The following is a 14,494-nucleotide window of genomic DNA, read 5'->3' as shown; positions in this document are numbered from 1 at the left end:
TGAGGGTGATTTGAGAAGCATAACATCAGTAGCTTATAAACTGAGTGGTGAACATGTGACCTAGAGACAACCGTTGAGGTGGTGAAGTACATTTACTCAAATACTGTACTTAAAGAGGCCCTATTGTGCTTTTTAGGGTTGTCCCTTCCCTGTAGTGTGATACAAGTTTTAGTGCATGTTAATGGTCTGCAGAGGCTAACATCCTTGTGTTCCCTCCAGAGGGAGTTTCTCTCCCAAACACCCCCCCCCCCTGCCTGAAACACCTCCAATGGACTTATTTGTTTACTTCTGTAACATAGTGACAACACTACACTTGCGCTTCTATTGGCTAGCACTCCAACAGATTATTTGTCATAGGCTAAGGGGCGGGACATCTCTAAGCCAGCTAACCAATCAGAGTAGACTGGGCTCTGGTTTCAGACAGAGGGTGAAAAGAGGTGCTGCAGCACAGGCAGTATGAGAAATAAAGAGCTTTTTGAACATTGAAGCATGGAGACACGTCCCAGTAGAGACACTACATACTGATATAACCTGAAAGTGAGGATAATATGTCCATTCTGAACAGTTCCTCAGTAAATATGCTTCAGATGGACTTGTTGCTTTAAGAAAATCTGAGCTGTATCACAGACTGTAAAGCAAGTATACAAGAACATGAAGAGCAGAAAGCCCCCCCCCGTTTAAATCCAGTCAATAACCTCCGGCCAGATGGAAGAGATCACTCTGAGGGAGTTTAGCAGCAATGAAACAGGTGTTTTACGATTGAAGATATCTCTCAACAGAGCCTCATCTTATTTTATGGCGTGTGTATGTGTGTACTGTACACAGGATTAAAAGAGCAGACAATAAAAGCCAGAAGTGATAAAAAAAAAGACATTTTAATCATCTTTTATCTGAGGCCAAGTTGAAAGAAAACAGGCACGCTGAATTTTAAAACCAGCTCCCACAGATACAAAAAGTGTCGAGGGGTATCAGCTTGTAAAACGTGGCACATTTCTGTCATTGTTGATGTTATCATCTCTGACAACATTTAATAGTAATTACACACACAATAGCACAATATATACTATACCATTTCATGTGGCTGCTGCAGGAGTACATTTAACACTGAAGTTAGGAACATTTTATGGAGGGGTGAAAAGATCAGGTCCCATTATGATATAGCTTTAACAAATAGTGTGTGTTTGAGTGGAAAACATATTGCATGTGAAAGTAGAAAAAGAAACATGTCAACAGATTATATTTAGCGGGTGCTGTTTTATGAAACACATTGAGGCACTTGGTCAGCATCAGAAACCTTGTTTGATTGCACATACATTTTAGCGTTGGTCCTTTTTTTGAACATTTGTTCTGAAATGAGTTTTATTAATACAATGTATCATCAACACAAGCTTTCCGAGGAGGGATTGGTGTTTATTGCGATAGGAGGCACGCTGGTGTCAGTTTTTGGCACGTTAAACTCTGAAGCTGAATTGCACTTCACTTTCAACGTCCTGTTAAAACAGTAGAGTTTCTTTGGCGAGGCGGAGGACGCCCGCTGTCGTTTAGAGCTGCGCTTGCACTTCTTCCCGCTCTCCTCCCGTGTGACGGGAATACTTCTGAGCTGCTCCTGGTTGCCAGGGACTTTACAACAAGCGTCCACCGGTGTGGTCGTGTCAGTGGTGGACGTGTGATTGTCTCCACAACAATGGTCACTGTCCCTTCCCATCTGTTTCTCCTGACTGAGAGGTGAGTCCGGGGAGGGGGATGGGCACTGAGTCACGGCGGGGGGGCTGATATTTAGGCTACTGTCAGGGCTTGAGGAACTTGTTTCATGTTTATGGTCCCCTGGCCCCCCGGGCTCTGAGCTTGGCTCCTGGGTCAGAGCTGTGGCCTTCTGCTGGCCCGCAGCGTGGACGCAGTACTTCCTGAGATTACAGGTGTGGGCGGGTCCCTGCCTGGGGGCCACTACCCGTCCCTGGGCACAGTGGTGGAAATGGGCCGGGGGGCAGTGGACATAGTGCATGTGGCAGTCCATGTGCGTGTACACTGGGTCTAAATGGGATGCGTTCTGTTTGCTGGGGGTGTTTCCTGAGAGGGGGAAGAGCTGAGGGGTGGGAGGGGGCTCCAGGGGGGGCTGAGCACAGGAGTGGGGGGTCCATTGCTGGGACAGGTGGTGAGGAGGGGAAGGGTCCCCACATGTGCAGGTGTTCTGAGAGAACTGGCACCTGGACGGTGGCCTCAGGGCCGCAGCGAGGCCGTTCTCAGGGCCCGTTCTGCCCGGCTCTGCCTTGCTCGTGTACTGGATGTGTGGGAAGGGCCCGGTGTGGGGGTGGGCCGGGACCCCGTTGTAGAGCTGAGCGCCCACTTCCTGCTCCTCTCGGGGTTTGTCTTCACTCTTCTGACTGGAGGCCAGGGGCTCCAGCTCGTAATGCTCCGCCTCCCCGTTCCTGCTGTCCAGCTGGTACTTCCCTTTCCCTTGAGGGGCGGGCACCGAAGATGTGACCTCAGAAAACACCTGGCACTGCATCTTTTTAGGCAGGGGTATCTGGCCGCAGGTCCCCTGGGGCCCCAGGCAGCGACACATGCACTGAAAGAAGAAAGTGGCGAAGGCCCAGCTGATGCACATGATCAGCATCATGAAGGTGCCCAGCTGGGTGTAGGCCAGCACGGTGGAGGGCATCATCATGGCCCCGGCCACAAAGGTGGTGAGGGCCGCCATGGCGATAGCGGAGCCCATGCGGCTAAGGGAGAAAATCACCTTTCCCTCGCGGTCGGGCTCGGGGGCGAGGCGATAGGCTACACCGTAGTGGACCGCGAAGTCTACGGACAGCCCCACCGCCACAGAGATGGTGACTGACTCCAGGACGTTCAGCTCCCAGCCCAACAGCACCAGGGAGCCCACGGTGACAAATATGGTCCCAGCGATGGACAGGATGGCGTACAGACTGATGATGACGTTCCAGGTGGTGAGCAGCATCACGCTGAAAGCCACAGCCACTGACAGCGCCATGGCAACCAGAGTGCCGTCAGACAGACTGTCCTGGAGGTCGTAGAACTCCAGGTTGCTGATGAACCAGCCGTGGCTCAGGCCTTCTGGGGCGTAGCGGAGCTCCTCAAGGATCCAGGCATCCACCTACAACAGAACCACCATCATTAATATCAAGAGAATCAAACAGATGCAGAACCAAACGTATCGTAAAGAGACACCAAATAAATGAAAGTTAGTACTTCTCTGTAGAACTGGAACATCTTCTCGTAGGCCAGGGTGAAGAGGTAGGTGCTCTTGAACTCCAACACTATGGCTCTGATGGTGTCGTTGATGTCGAATCGTGGGCCGGGGGTCTTGCTGTCCAGGTGGTAGTTAGTGCTCCGGTCCAGCTCCATGATGGCTCTCTTGATGCACAGCTCGAACACTTCCTGTTTGTAGGGGAAGGTGGACTGACTGCAGCAGGGGTAGACGGGGGCCTCCTCACAGTCCTGGTTCTCCATCCACTGGTAACATGAGAGGGAGGTTAAGATCACTATATCATGTGACACTTACATATCTTTACGTCTAAACAAAGTACATTTTGTGTTCCCATTAGGTCACCTTTAAATTAAAAGTTAGAAATGATACACTTAACAAGCCAACACTCTGATAACAGCTTAGTTGATTCATCAACTAAGCTGTTGAGAGATAATTGCCATTTATGAACATTCAAGTAATCTTCTAATTTATTTTTGAATAACTTTGATTTTTAGGCAGATTTTTTATTTGTTTTGTAATAGATAATACTTCATTGGGTACCGTTTTGTTTAACAGCTTTACTTGTTTTGTTGATTATTTTTCATTTCTTTGTACTCAAGTATCATTTCCAATTCAGGATTCTTTTACTAGTATTTGTAGTGTGGTAATAGTACTTTTACTCAAGTTAAAGACCTGAAAACTACCCTATCAGTATCTGATAATAGCAAAACCTTATTTTGATCCCTCTTTTCCAACTAATAAGCTTGTTAATGAAATATTTGTTTGGACCTACTTATTTTTAAGAACATTTCAAATGTTCAAAAATAAGAGCCAGTATTTAAATCTCAAAATCTCAAAAAAAGACATTTACATTATTGTTTAGGCTAATGGATTATCTTTTTTTTCCTGATACGATTCAGTGATTATGTCCTTTGCAGGATCAATACTGATACTTATCGTTGTATCAGTGCATCCCTAGAGTATACTTAGTGCACATGCAGTACTGACCTGTTTGAAGGTCTCGATGAAGCAGCTGGTGAAGTCCTGCTCGTCTGACTGGAACACAAAGCTCTGATTCCTCAGCTTCTGGCAGAAGCTGAGGATCCACAGCTGGGACGCAGGACTGGCAATGTTGAAGCTGTTATCCAGCATCAGCTTCCCCTTGTTTTTGGGGTTAAGGGGGTCCCCGTTATCCTCGGGGGTCACGCCCCAGATGATGGTGATGGGCATGTGGAGGTCCTCGCCGTGATGGACCCTCTCGAACATGAACAGCTTCTTGTACTCGGCGTCGTAGCGCTCGAACGGGTGCGAGGATCGGAACACCTGAAACTCGGCCAACTCCAGAGACGGGAGCTTCATCTTTGGGTTGACACAGACAACATAAGCCCCGCCCACTGTGATGGCGAGGAACCAGAAGAGCCAGAGGTAGCGCAGTTTGATGACGATGCAGGGGAGAACCTTCTCGAAGAAGATCCGTGACGCCTCGGAGACAGCGAACAGGCAGTCGTTGGCCTTCTGACAAAGACCTGTCCAGAACGTCCGGGTGCAGCATCCACTCTGCGGCTCCTGAGGCTTGGCGCACGGGAACAAATTCGGCAGGTAGCGCTCGTGTAGCACCACCACAGCTGGAAGCCACGTGACCATGAGAATGTAGTTCACCAATATGGCAGTGCCCGCATAGACACCGAAACAGCGTATGGCAGTGATGTTGCTGACGTAGTTGGCGTAAAAAGCTGCAGAGGTGGTGAAGCTGGTGACGAACATAGACAGGGCGGCATGTTGGAGAGTCACTCCCACTGTCTCTGATAGCTCGGCGTGCGGCTTGTCAAACTTCGTATAGTTCCAAACATCGCACAACACGAAGGCGTCGTCTGCGCCGATGCCCACCAGGATGATGAGGGCCGTGAGGTTCATGAAGGGGAAGAACTCAAAGTTGAAAACCATCCGGTAAAGAAAGTAAGACACAATGAGTGAGCTGATGATGGCGATTATCGTCATCAGAGTGATGAAGATGGAGCGCGTGTACACACACATGACCAACAGGACGATCACGATGGCGATGGCGGGATACACCGTGTCTGTGAGGAGGTAGTCCTGAAAGAGGTCGTGTTTGATCCCAAACTCAATCCCTGTGACTGTGGTGATTCCATCTGAAGAGTTCCAGTTCTCAAAATTGTCCAAGTAAATGTTCATCATGGACTCTCCCTTCTCTGTGGGGGAGAAGAGCATGCTGTATTTGAGCATAGGGGGAGAAAACTCCAGGCTCTTGGTACTCAGGAAGTCTTTGTCCACCAGGAAGTGAAGGATCTGGTAGACGGCGTTGTACTTGGTGCACTTCCTGGGCACGGTGCCACATTTGAGCTGGTCCTTCCGTCGCAGGGCCATATCCCAGCACTCGGGCCCCAGGGTGCCGTTGTGGTAGTACTTGGCACAGGAGCGTAGGATCTTGAGAGTGTGCGCTACGTCGCGCTCTGTGATCTTCTGGCAGGACGACCTGTTGGTGAGCGCGGCAACATAGTTACCGAGCGTCCAGCTGGGACAGCAGGAGGCGTCGTTGGTGCGCTGACAGAGGCTCCAGTAGTCACGGTGGGAACGCACCTGGGAACACAGACGAATTATAAATCTTCTTCAATTGATGTGAATACATTTATTCAACAGTGGTTAAATTGATAACGATCAGAATTGGATCAGTTAAGTTCAACAACATTTCAAACGTCAAGAAAAGCTGCACAACTTCATTATTTAATTCCCATTTAAGTTAGCATCAGGCTATCTGGTGTTAGCCGATGGAAGCCTCTGGTGCGCAAGTTGAAATGTGACGCGCAGTGTTACTGTTGTATACACTGAATGATACAAATGTTACCCTACACAGCTTTTTGACAATAAATAATAGTATATTATAAACCATAATATGAACTTTCTGGTTTCTGTAGGGTTCTGTTGATAGGAGAATACTTTGAAAACTTTAAAGCACAAAATGTATTGCTGTAATTCATCCCCTCTATGTGAATGTACATTTACAATGCATGTTTTTACCTTACTGAATATGAATAATGTCAACACAACATTAGAGGAATTAGATGTTCCTATGTAATGTCTCCTCAATTATGAATGCAAGGGAAAAAAGGTGGATAAATAAACATTTGGTCTCAATAAAAAACCCAAATAACTGTAAATTAAGCATGTTATATGTGATAAGATATTATATTGGAAGAAAATACTATAAATAAATAAATGAATAAAAACTATAAGAAGTGAATGGTAACTGTATCATTCCCAGTCTTGAGGCCTGTGTTCTCTTCTGTTGTCGTACCTTTGTGTTGTCCAGGTTGCACATGGATTTGATGGCCTGAATATTCCACAGGTTCTTCCCTTCAGCTGATGCGAACACCAGTCTAGAGTAACTGTCACCTACATCGAGAGAGGACGTTTATTACTTAAATAGGAAAACCATCTTTCCTGCATTAATAAAAGGGAGGAAATATGAGGCAATTACAATTCTACAATCTGGAGATCTGGTGGCTGGAAAAGCTCTCACTCTAATACACATCTATACCTTGAGACAATAGTGGAAATAATTTGTTCTATATCCATATAATAAAACTAAATACTGTTACCTACATTCTATCATATCATTGTTTATCATCTTTAATGTGCTGTATTCATTTGGGTTTGGCCCAAGATCCTTTAGTGCAGGGGTGTCAAACTCAACTTCATCGCGGGCCACATTCGCATAAAGGTTGCACTCAAAGGGCCGGTTGTAACTATATAAATATACATATAAAATAATGTATTATATTACATTATTGCCTCTGAATTGGATTATTATCGGATAGGATAATAACTTAGCAATTAACTACGTCTGAAAGCAGAAGTCCAGGGCAAATAATTGCAAGTCTCTTCAGTGCGCATCTCACAAAACGAGATGCATTGTGGGACATGTAGTTTATGGGCATCCTGCTTCTGTAAAGTGGCATGTAACCGTATAATAAACGTATTATATTCTTTGCAAGCTCTTGCGGGGCCACAGAAAATGAAGTCGCGGGCCGGGTTTGGCCCCCGGGCCTTGAGTTTGAGACCCCTGCTAGTGGCTGTGCATTTATTCAATCTTTTATTTTTTTGCATTTTTCATTTTCATTAAATCTAAATTGAACCACTGTCATTTATGTATTCAAAATGTTACCTGGCACGTCACAGAAAAACTCTTTACTGAAGTCCCACTCTGCTTGCCGTTTGTCTCGATCAAAGTGTTCCTCGGGCCACCTGGGCTCTTGATGACTAAAAAACAAGAAAACAAAAGAGAGAAAACCTATGTAACTGGCAGATTTAAATAATTGAGAAGTGATACTGCTTCTTAATGCTAACACAAGGTTTTAACGTTTTGTTCTACCACATCAAATACATCAGTAAATACATGGTGAATGTCCCAAGTTTCTATGTAACATAATAACGGCGGTTGATAACAAGAGACAAAAAAGACTACTAAACGTCATCAAGCTGCACATTAGCCACCTTTAGCATAGCGGTGGTGAAGCAAAGCCACGCAACTGTGATGTAGTTAGACTAACGTTAGCTGTTTAAATTCTGTTGATTGCATTTGCCCATCAAAAATCGTAAAAGTGGTGTCAGTACAGTATGTGGAGAATATACTGCTGATTAAAACGTGTAAGTATCATAAACATGTTTTCCACAGATCTAAGTTTCGGTAATATTCCCAAATCTATTAAAAATATTCTATGGCTTTTTGTCGAGGGAACCTTTCCGATGCTACTCTAGTTCAACTTCTGGCAGCAAGTCTTAGTGTTATATTGTTTTTGACGGCACTTTTGTCCCCAAATTATTGAAAAATAATCAAATCAAATCATTCTTATCATCAGGGCTAAAGATAATAATCTGGTTTCCCTCGGAGAGCAAAGCGCGACCAATGCTAATCGCTTCAATCAGAGAACGTTTGCACGACTTTATAAACGCAGCAGAGATCCAGAGACGCACGGCTGCAAAGTCAGCGTGACAATAAGCAAAGGAAGCACATCTGATGCTTGAATGAAAAAAGCAGCAGTAATTGCTGTTCCCCTCAAAGTTCAGATGAATGGCGTACAGCGGGACTAAGATACCGCTGCCATTATTATAATAATCATACTAGTGGCTCTGATTGAGTGGGGGGCCTGAGGGGACAACGTGCAGACAAGTCGTTGGCGTAAATGTATGTATTGTGTGTGTGTTTTGTGAGGAGGATGTGTTTTCTGAGTACTGCAGTGCCTACATGCCGGCGACGGTTCAGACAGGAATTCTATCAGTGTGTATGCAGGTTTTTATTTGAGGGGCCGTGTCCCCTGCTAGAGACAGGAAGGCAGGGTAATCAGGTGGCTGTCAGAGGGGTTGAAAGACGGGGGGACGGGGGTGAGGCTGCGACGCTCGCTGACAGCAGCAGAGGCCTCTCGTACGAACATAAGCACACAATTACATCTGCAGACAGACAGGTGGAGGGAGACAGAGGGGGAGACAAAGGGAGGCACAGACACCGCAGGAGACACAGAGGAGACACAGAGGAGACAGACTGAAAGGATCTAATCAGCAGAGTGGAGATGTGATGATTCTTAACCCTATAGACACAGGAAGTCTGATTCAGAGCTAACTGGAATGCTAATGCAGAAAACTAAAAAGAATAATATGACATTTCTGTTTGTTCCATGAATTGTTGTGAGGGTGGTTAGATCAAGGTGCGCTCCTATTTTTTTTAAAGGCAGCTAGAGTGTATTTTTGTCCACAAACCAAAAACTAAATAATGAAAATCAAACTGCCACTGAGGCCTCGGGTAGCAGATTACGCAGGATCATAGTCCATTCTTCTGGCAACATTTTGTTTAAGCTGTATATTATGTTACGTTTAGACGATCATATTACGAAGAACAATGGTTTCTATTTTGAAAACCTCTCTTGCCCTGGCTAAAGAACAAACCTTTGCTTTCTTGCCTTTCCTGGTGCCAGTCTCTTCTCCAATGAACGATAAATAATAATCAAATGACTATATACAGAACAGCAACAAAACAAATGTCTATTTCATATTACAAAAGAATGAATGGCTCCGATAGCAGGTACATCATTCATTGTAGATCATTTAAAGATGCATGTCAATGTAATCCGATAAACAAGCAATTACATTTCAACCAGCCGATTGAATTGGTGTTTTGAGATACTGGCTTATATTGGTAGAAGCAGGGAAAACACATCCAATGTGAAACATCGGTTTGACCTTGAGAGTGTCATAGAGACAGACGTGAACATGTGAAGAGCTTCTCCTGATGAGAGGACAGAGCACAGCTGATGACCTTGTGGATCCATCTTTAGTGAGCTCCCACTTCCAGCATGTCGGTCAACACTCACCCCTCCTGACTCCCTCAGTTACAGGTTACAGGATCAAGGCTTCATTTCACAGCCATATGTAAACAAATATGTTGCCTTTTTTTGTAGTGTTGTTCATTTTTAGCCATGTTAATGTGAATCAAAAAACAATGATTTAGTATAGTGAGTAGCCGCATTAGCCCAATGGTATTTGGATGTAATGTCTGTGTACGTTCTGGAACGTTTATTTAATAACTAATCCCAATGTCTCAAGCTGAAACTCGTGTGCTTGTGAAGTGTAAGGTGTGTGTGACGTTACTTTTTGGCCTGCTCATCAGCGTATTTGAAGGGGTAGTTGGCCAGCGTGGCTCTGTAGCCCGTGTTCTTCACCATGTTGTTCCATGTGACCAGCCGCTGGCCAATGGCTGTTCCCCTTGGCTCGAAACCCTTTTAAAGAAGAAAGAAAGTAAGGATAAGGAAACACGTTTTGATAATGAAAGAAGGTTACTGTCTTCATGGTGCTGGTATAAATTGAGCACTTGAAATGTTTTTATCTCTTTTATCTCATCTGTACTCACCAGCAGCGGGTCGGAGAAATCGGGCAGATCTGGAACCAGAACGCCCACCAGAGCACACACCACGATGAGCACTGTGCACACCCCCAGCACCACCACCGGCCAATCAGCTATCAGCTCAGCATAGCTGCAAACAAGGGAAAGGATTTAATATAGTGTACACAGTGATGTCATGTCACATGACATTTCATTTGGTTGAAGCTTTTATCCAAAGCGACTTACAATAAGTGCAAAAACCATAAAGATTCAAACTCTTAACAACAAAGAAAGTACAGATATAATCACTTCAAGCAAGTCACACTAAGTGCTGGTGAACTAGTTACAGGTACTAAATTCACTTTAAGGGATTTTTTCTTTCTGTCTTTTTCTTAAGAATCAAAAGTCATGAGAGCAACATTTTTGAGGTTAAGAGAGATGTAATTATATTACCATCTTGCAATCAACTTTTATCTCAATCTTAATATGTAATTGTTTTATATATTTTCACCCTTATAATGATCATTATGTATATGAATTTTAACATATTCTCAACCTATTTTTGAAATGTGTCATTTGTTTATTCAGTGTTGCACAGGGTTTATTTAAATGAGTGTATAAACTGGTGGGTGGATTAACCTTTAACATTATATCACAATTCATTAGTTGATTTATTTTTTATATTTATAAAGTAATAGTCTATATGTCCTTAAGTACAGTAGTTGAGTACATGTACTGGATAAGCCTACCTCATCTGGGCTTTGCTTAAGGCCTCAGCTTGTTTGGAAGTAGTGTTAGTAGCAGTCTTAGGTTAAGCTGCGTGTACTGAGTCTCCATCCCTCTGTAGCTCTTAACACTTGGGATCTTTCCCTGAACCTTTCTAAAAACTCTAATCCTGATTAAACAGTCTGCTGGATTATCTTTGAGACGTATCGGAGAGCTGCAGGTTAAAGGAGGCCAGGTACTGAGAGAGACTCCCATGACTCACTACTGAGGAATGACAGCAGTGATGGATGGATGACAAATAAAGAGAGGAGGAGGAGGAGAGAGTTTTGCAATCCAGAACATCAACGCAAGAGGAACAGTTTTTTGGCAGGTCTCACCTTTTGGGGAATCGAAAGGGCCTTGCAGGGCTGAAAAACAAAAAGACGGGAGATAAATCAGGCTTACATCTTGGAATCAACGCAACAGGAGATAAAAAACAGATTTGCAGAGACTTTGGAGCGAGAAGGGACATCTTTTCTTCATAATCTGCCTCTTCTTTCTTTTTCCAGCAGCAGCACACCCCATAGGGACGAGACCACTCTCCATAATGCTCTCTGCTCCTTTTTCAAATCCGTTTCAGATGTGACACATAGGCTAACAATGGTTTCTAGTATACATGTGATAGGGCTGAACGATTCATCGATTTTAAATCGAAAATCGAAATGATGCAATTATCAAAATCGCAAATTAAAAAAATGTGTTCTTCTTGTGTGTCAGTCATCCACACCAATCAGAAGTGCTGTGCTCCACATGTACCAGCCATTGTTAACCAATCAGAAGTGCTGTGCTCCACATGTACCAGCCATTGTTAACCAATCAGAAGTGGCCCATGATAGATTGATCCAATCACCTGCCCTTTCCAAATGGCTTCCAATGGAGCTTTAGATGCTTTGGTGAAACAAACCATCTGGGTCAGGTTAGTGACGCTCCATCACATGTTTCTATTACAGGGAGAATCTGAAGCTTGACTTTAAAGCAACCCAACGGAAGTTTCATGTAAGTTTAGTTCTTTCACTCGTAGCTCGGGCTGCTAGAGACGGGAGCACTTTGATGCGACCTTCCTAGCCGGAGATATGGCCGCATTTTACAATAAACTTCCGTTGGGTCGCTCAAAAACAAATATCGCAAATCGCAATCGCAATATCTGTCAGAAAAATCCCAATTAGATTATTTCCCAAAATCATGCAGCCCTAACATGTGACACACAAAGACAACTGACACGAGAAATGAAACATTTACGAACGGATTCTGAAGGGTTTCTGACTGGAATCTGAGTAGGCAACATCAGCTTTTGTTGCACACCAACACAAACGTTATGAGACTTTACTTTCTTATATCCTCTAATATGGCCTCCTCATACTTGGACTAACACTGAGAGGCACATGCTGCTCAGGATCTATATGGACTTCTCTTCAGCTCCTCCTGGGAGCGGCGGGGAAGTGTCCGGTTTGCCGGGAGCAGCAAACGCCCCGGGTGGAGAGGAAGAGGAGGGACGGAGAGGAAGGGGGAGAATCAGATACGGCCACCTGATCACAGCAGGGCTGAAGGAGATAAGTAATGTGGGCTTAAGGGTCAGGAGGATATGAGACCTGGTGTGTGTGGAGAGAATTGAGAGGGAGGAGAGCGCGTACAGCAAGTACATAGTGTGATGTCCTGAATATGCTAATGAGTTAGGCAGAGCTGACGAGACCATCCCTGTTGTAGATTCTGCCAAATAAATTGTATCGTACAAATAAAAAGCCCTGACTTAATAAATTGCTGTGCCTAAGATAAAAAATAAATAGGACATTTTAAAATAATGAGAAAAAGTCGAAATTTAGACATTCAAAAAATAATCATAAGACATTTTTAAAACTTTTTTATTTTTTTTGCACTTTGAGAGAAAATCCAACATTGCAAGAATAAAGTCAAAATGTTGATAATTAAGTCTGAATTGTGAGTATTGCCATGCATAAGAAAAAGAAAAAGAAGAATTTTTATTTTTTGCATTTTGAGAATGTAGTAGTAGTTTAAATAAATGTTTTTTTAATGACAATAATTATATTAAAATGTTGTTAATTAAGTGTACATTTATAAAGAATAAAGGCTTTTTTTCAGCAGTTTTTATATTTTTGGGAGAATTTCTTTGCACTTATAGAATAAAGTTAAAACATCAAGTCAAAAGTCAAAATGTTGATCATTAACTTGATATTTCACGGTTAAAGTTGCACTTCGTATATCAACCTAATAATGTCTCTACATCTCTTTTTTTATTCTTGAAATGCCAAATTAAATAAAAATGACCCGTACAATTTCATCCCCTCATGCCTGGCGCCAATACCCTTCCCTACTATAGAAATAGCATCCTGAACTTCCCCCGCCAGAGGAACAGGAAGTGAGTTTTGAGGTCATTAGCGCTCCGGCCATTAGTGCTGTGATTTAAGAAAATCTGGCCAGAGGTCCCGAAAAGGTTGTTGTCGTATTTCTGCCCTGTTTTTCCGTTAAAGTCAAATCTGCGGAATGCTATAATTACTGGTAATGGGAGGCACAAATTAACTGGAGCTATTGGTGAGGAATTTTGCTCAACGGTTGAGTGGGGTTGTAGGAAGGCTGTAAATCCCTTTGGTATTTTACTGGACATTTATATGACAGCGGATGGAAGGCAAGGTTTAAAGCTCCAAATAGAAGTGCAATTGAACTTACTTCACTATCTTTAAAGTACACAAGTTATAGATGAGATACTGTTTTTGCTCTAGAATATTGAACTATTCTTGATTATATTAATATGACTGCCTTCTCCCGTAAGGTGGACTCTCCCTTCACTATAAATTGACCTTCCACCTGGTTTAAATCAACATTGCCTAATGAAAAGCACATTTCCCCTGCCCTCGTTGGGACTAGTAGCCGAGGGGAAATTCTGTTTTGCTAATGTTATTCTTTTTCCTGTGCTCTGATTCTTGGCTTCCCATGTATGGCCTTGAACTGCAGACCCCAGGACACAGATATGGCCCGAAAAGGAGGAGACGAGTTATTGGAAATAGTTGGAACGGATTTGTAAAAGCGCTGTCAGGCATATCTATTTGTCTACTGAAGGTCTGTTTTGAGTTTTGGTCTCCGATCTGAATCCATTTCTGCCAATTGGAAAGACGTGCAGCATACCTGAGCGGGCCATTTGGCCACAGACACGACAAAGATGAATAGATCGAGAATACGTCAAGACACTAGCAATCATTTAGGATTGTCGTAAAACTCAGGCAACCTTTTCCTAGCGATCTTGGGAGATGAACTCAAGATCTGGCAATGTGATCATTCCCTGAGACTTCTATTTGTTGTTTAAGTAAAAACACAGAGAAAGAAACAACTTACATGACCTGAAGCGCATTGAAAAAAAGGGTAAAAAAACACCCGAGCTGTGGTTGGCGGTGAGCAACAGAGAAGTAGTGTTGACTGATGATCACAGAGGCTCTAAATTCAGCAGGATGACAACCCACCGCCTCGGGTTTCCTCCCCGACTCTGTGATCTCTTCTACTCATGACGCCTCGAAAACAAACTTGCAGTCTCTCTCCGGCTTCTGCCCCCCCCCCCCCCCTTCTTATTTTCCTTCCCTCTCCCCCGGACCTGACTAACCTTTCAGTGTTATTCTATTTACCAT

General features: G+C 43.8%; 1 protein-coding gene across 2 annotated transcripts in view; it reads right to left on the bottom strand.

The window, feature by feature from the left end:
• Positions 1-856: 856 nt before the first annotated feature.
• The window catches only part of disp1 (dispatched homolog 1 (Drosophila)), a 107,627-nt gene continuing 93,989 nt past the window's right edge, over positions 857-14,494 (bottom strand). For both annotated transcript variants that reach the window (XM_034228586.1, XM_034228587.1), the window contains 8 exons: positions 11,201-11,230; positions 10,125-10,248; positions 9,866-9,993; positions 7,389-7,483; positions 6,519-6,616; positions 4,214-5,803; positions 3,208-3,471; positions 857-3,112 (listed from right to left, as the gene is read on the bottom strand). In XM_034228586.1, the coding sequence (XP_034084477.1) occupies positions 1,379-3,112; positions 3,208-3,471; positions 4,214-5,803; positions 6,519-6,616; positions 7,389-7,483; positions 9,866-9,993; positions 10,125-10,248; positions 11,201-11,230 (4,063 nt within the window). In that variant the 3' untranslated portion in view covers positions 857-1,378. The remainder of the gene's footprint in view (positions 3,113-3,207; positions 3,472-4,213; positions 5,804-6,518; positions 6,617-7,388; positions 7,484-9,865; positions 9,994-10,124; positions 10,249-11,200; positions 11,231-14,494) is intronic.

This window comes from Gymnodraco acuticeps, unplaced genomic scaffold (genome assembly GCF_902827175.1).
Source record: "Gymnodraco acuticeps unplaced genomic scaffold, fGymAcu1.1, whole genome shotgun sequence".
Lineage (NCBI taxonomy): Eukaryota > Metazoa > Chordata > Actinopteri > Perciformes > Bathydraconidae > Gymnodraco > Gymnodraco acuticeps.
This window is presented reverse-complemented; position numbering and strand designations above follow the sequence as displayed.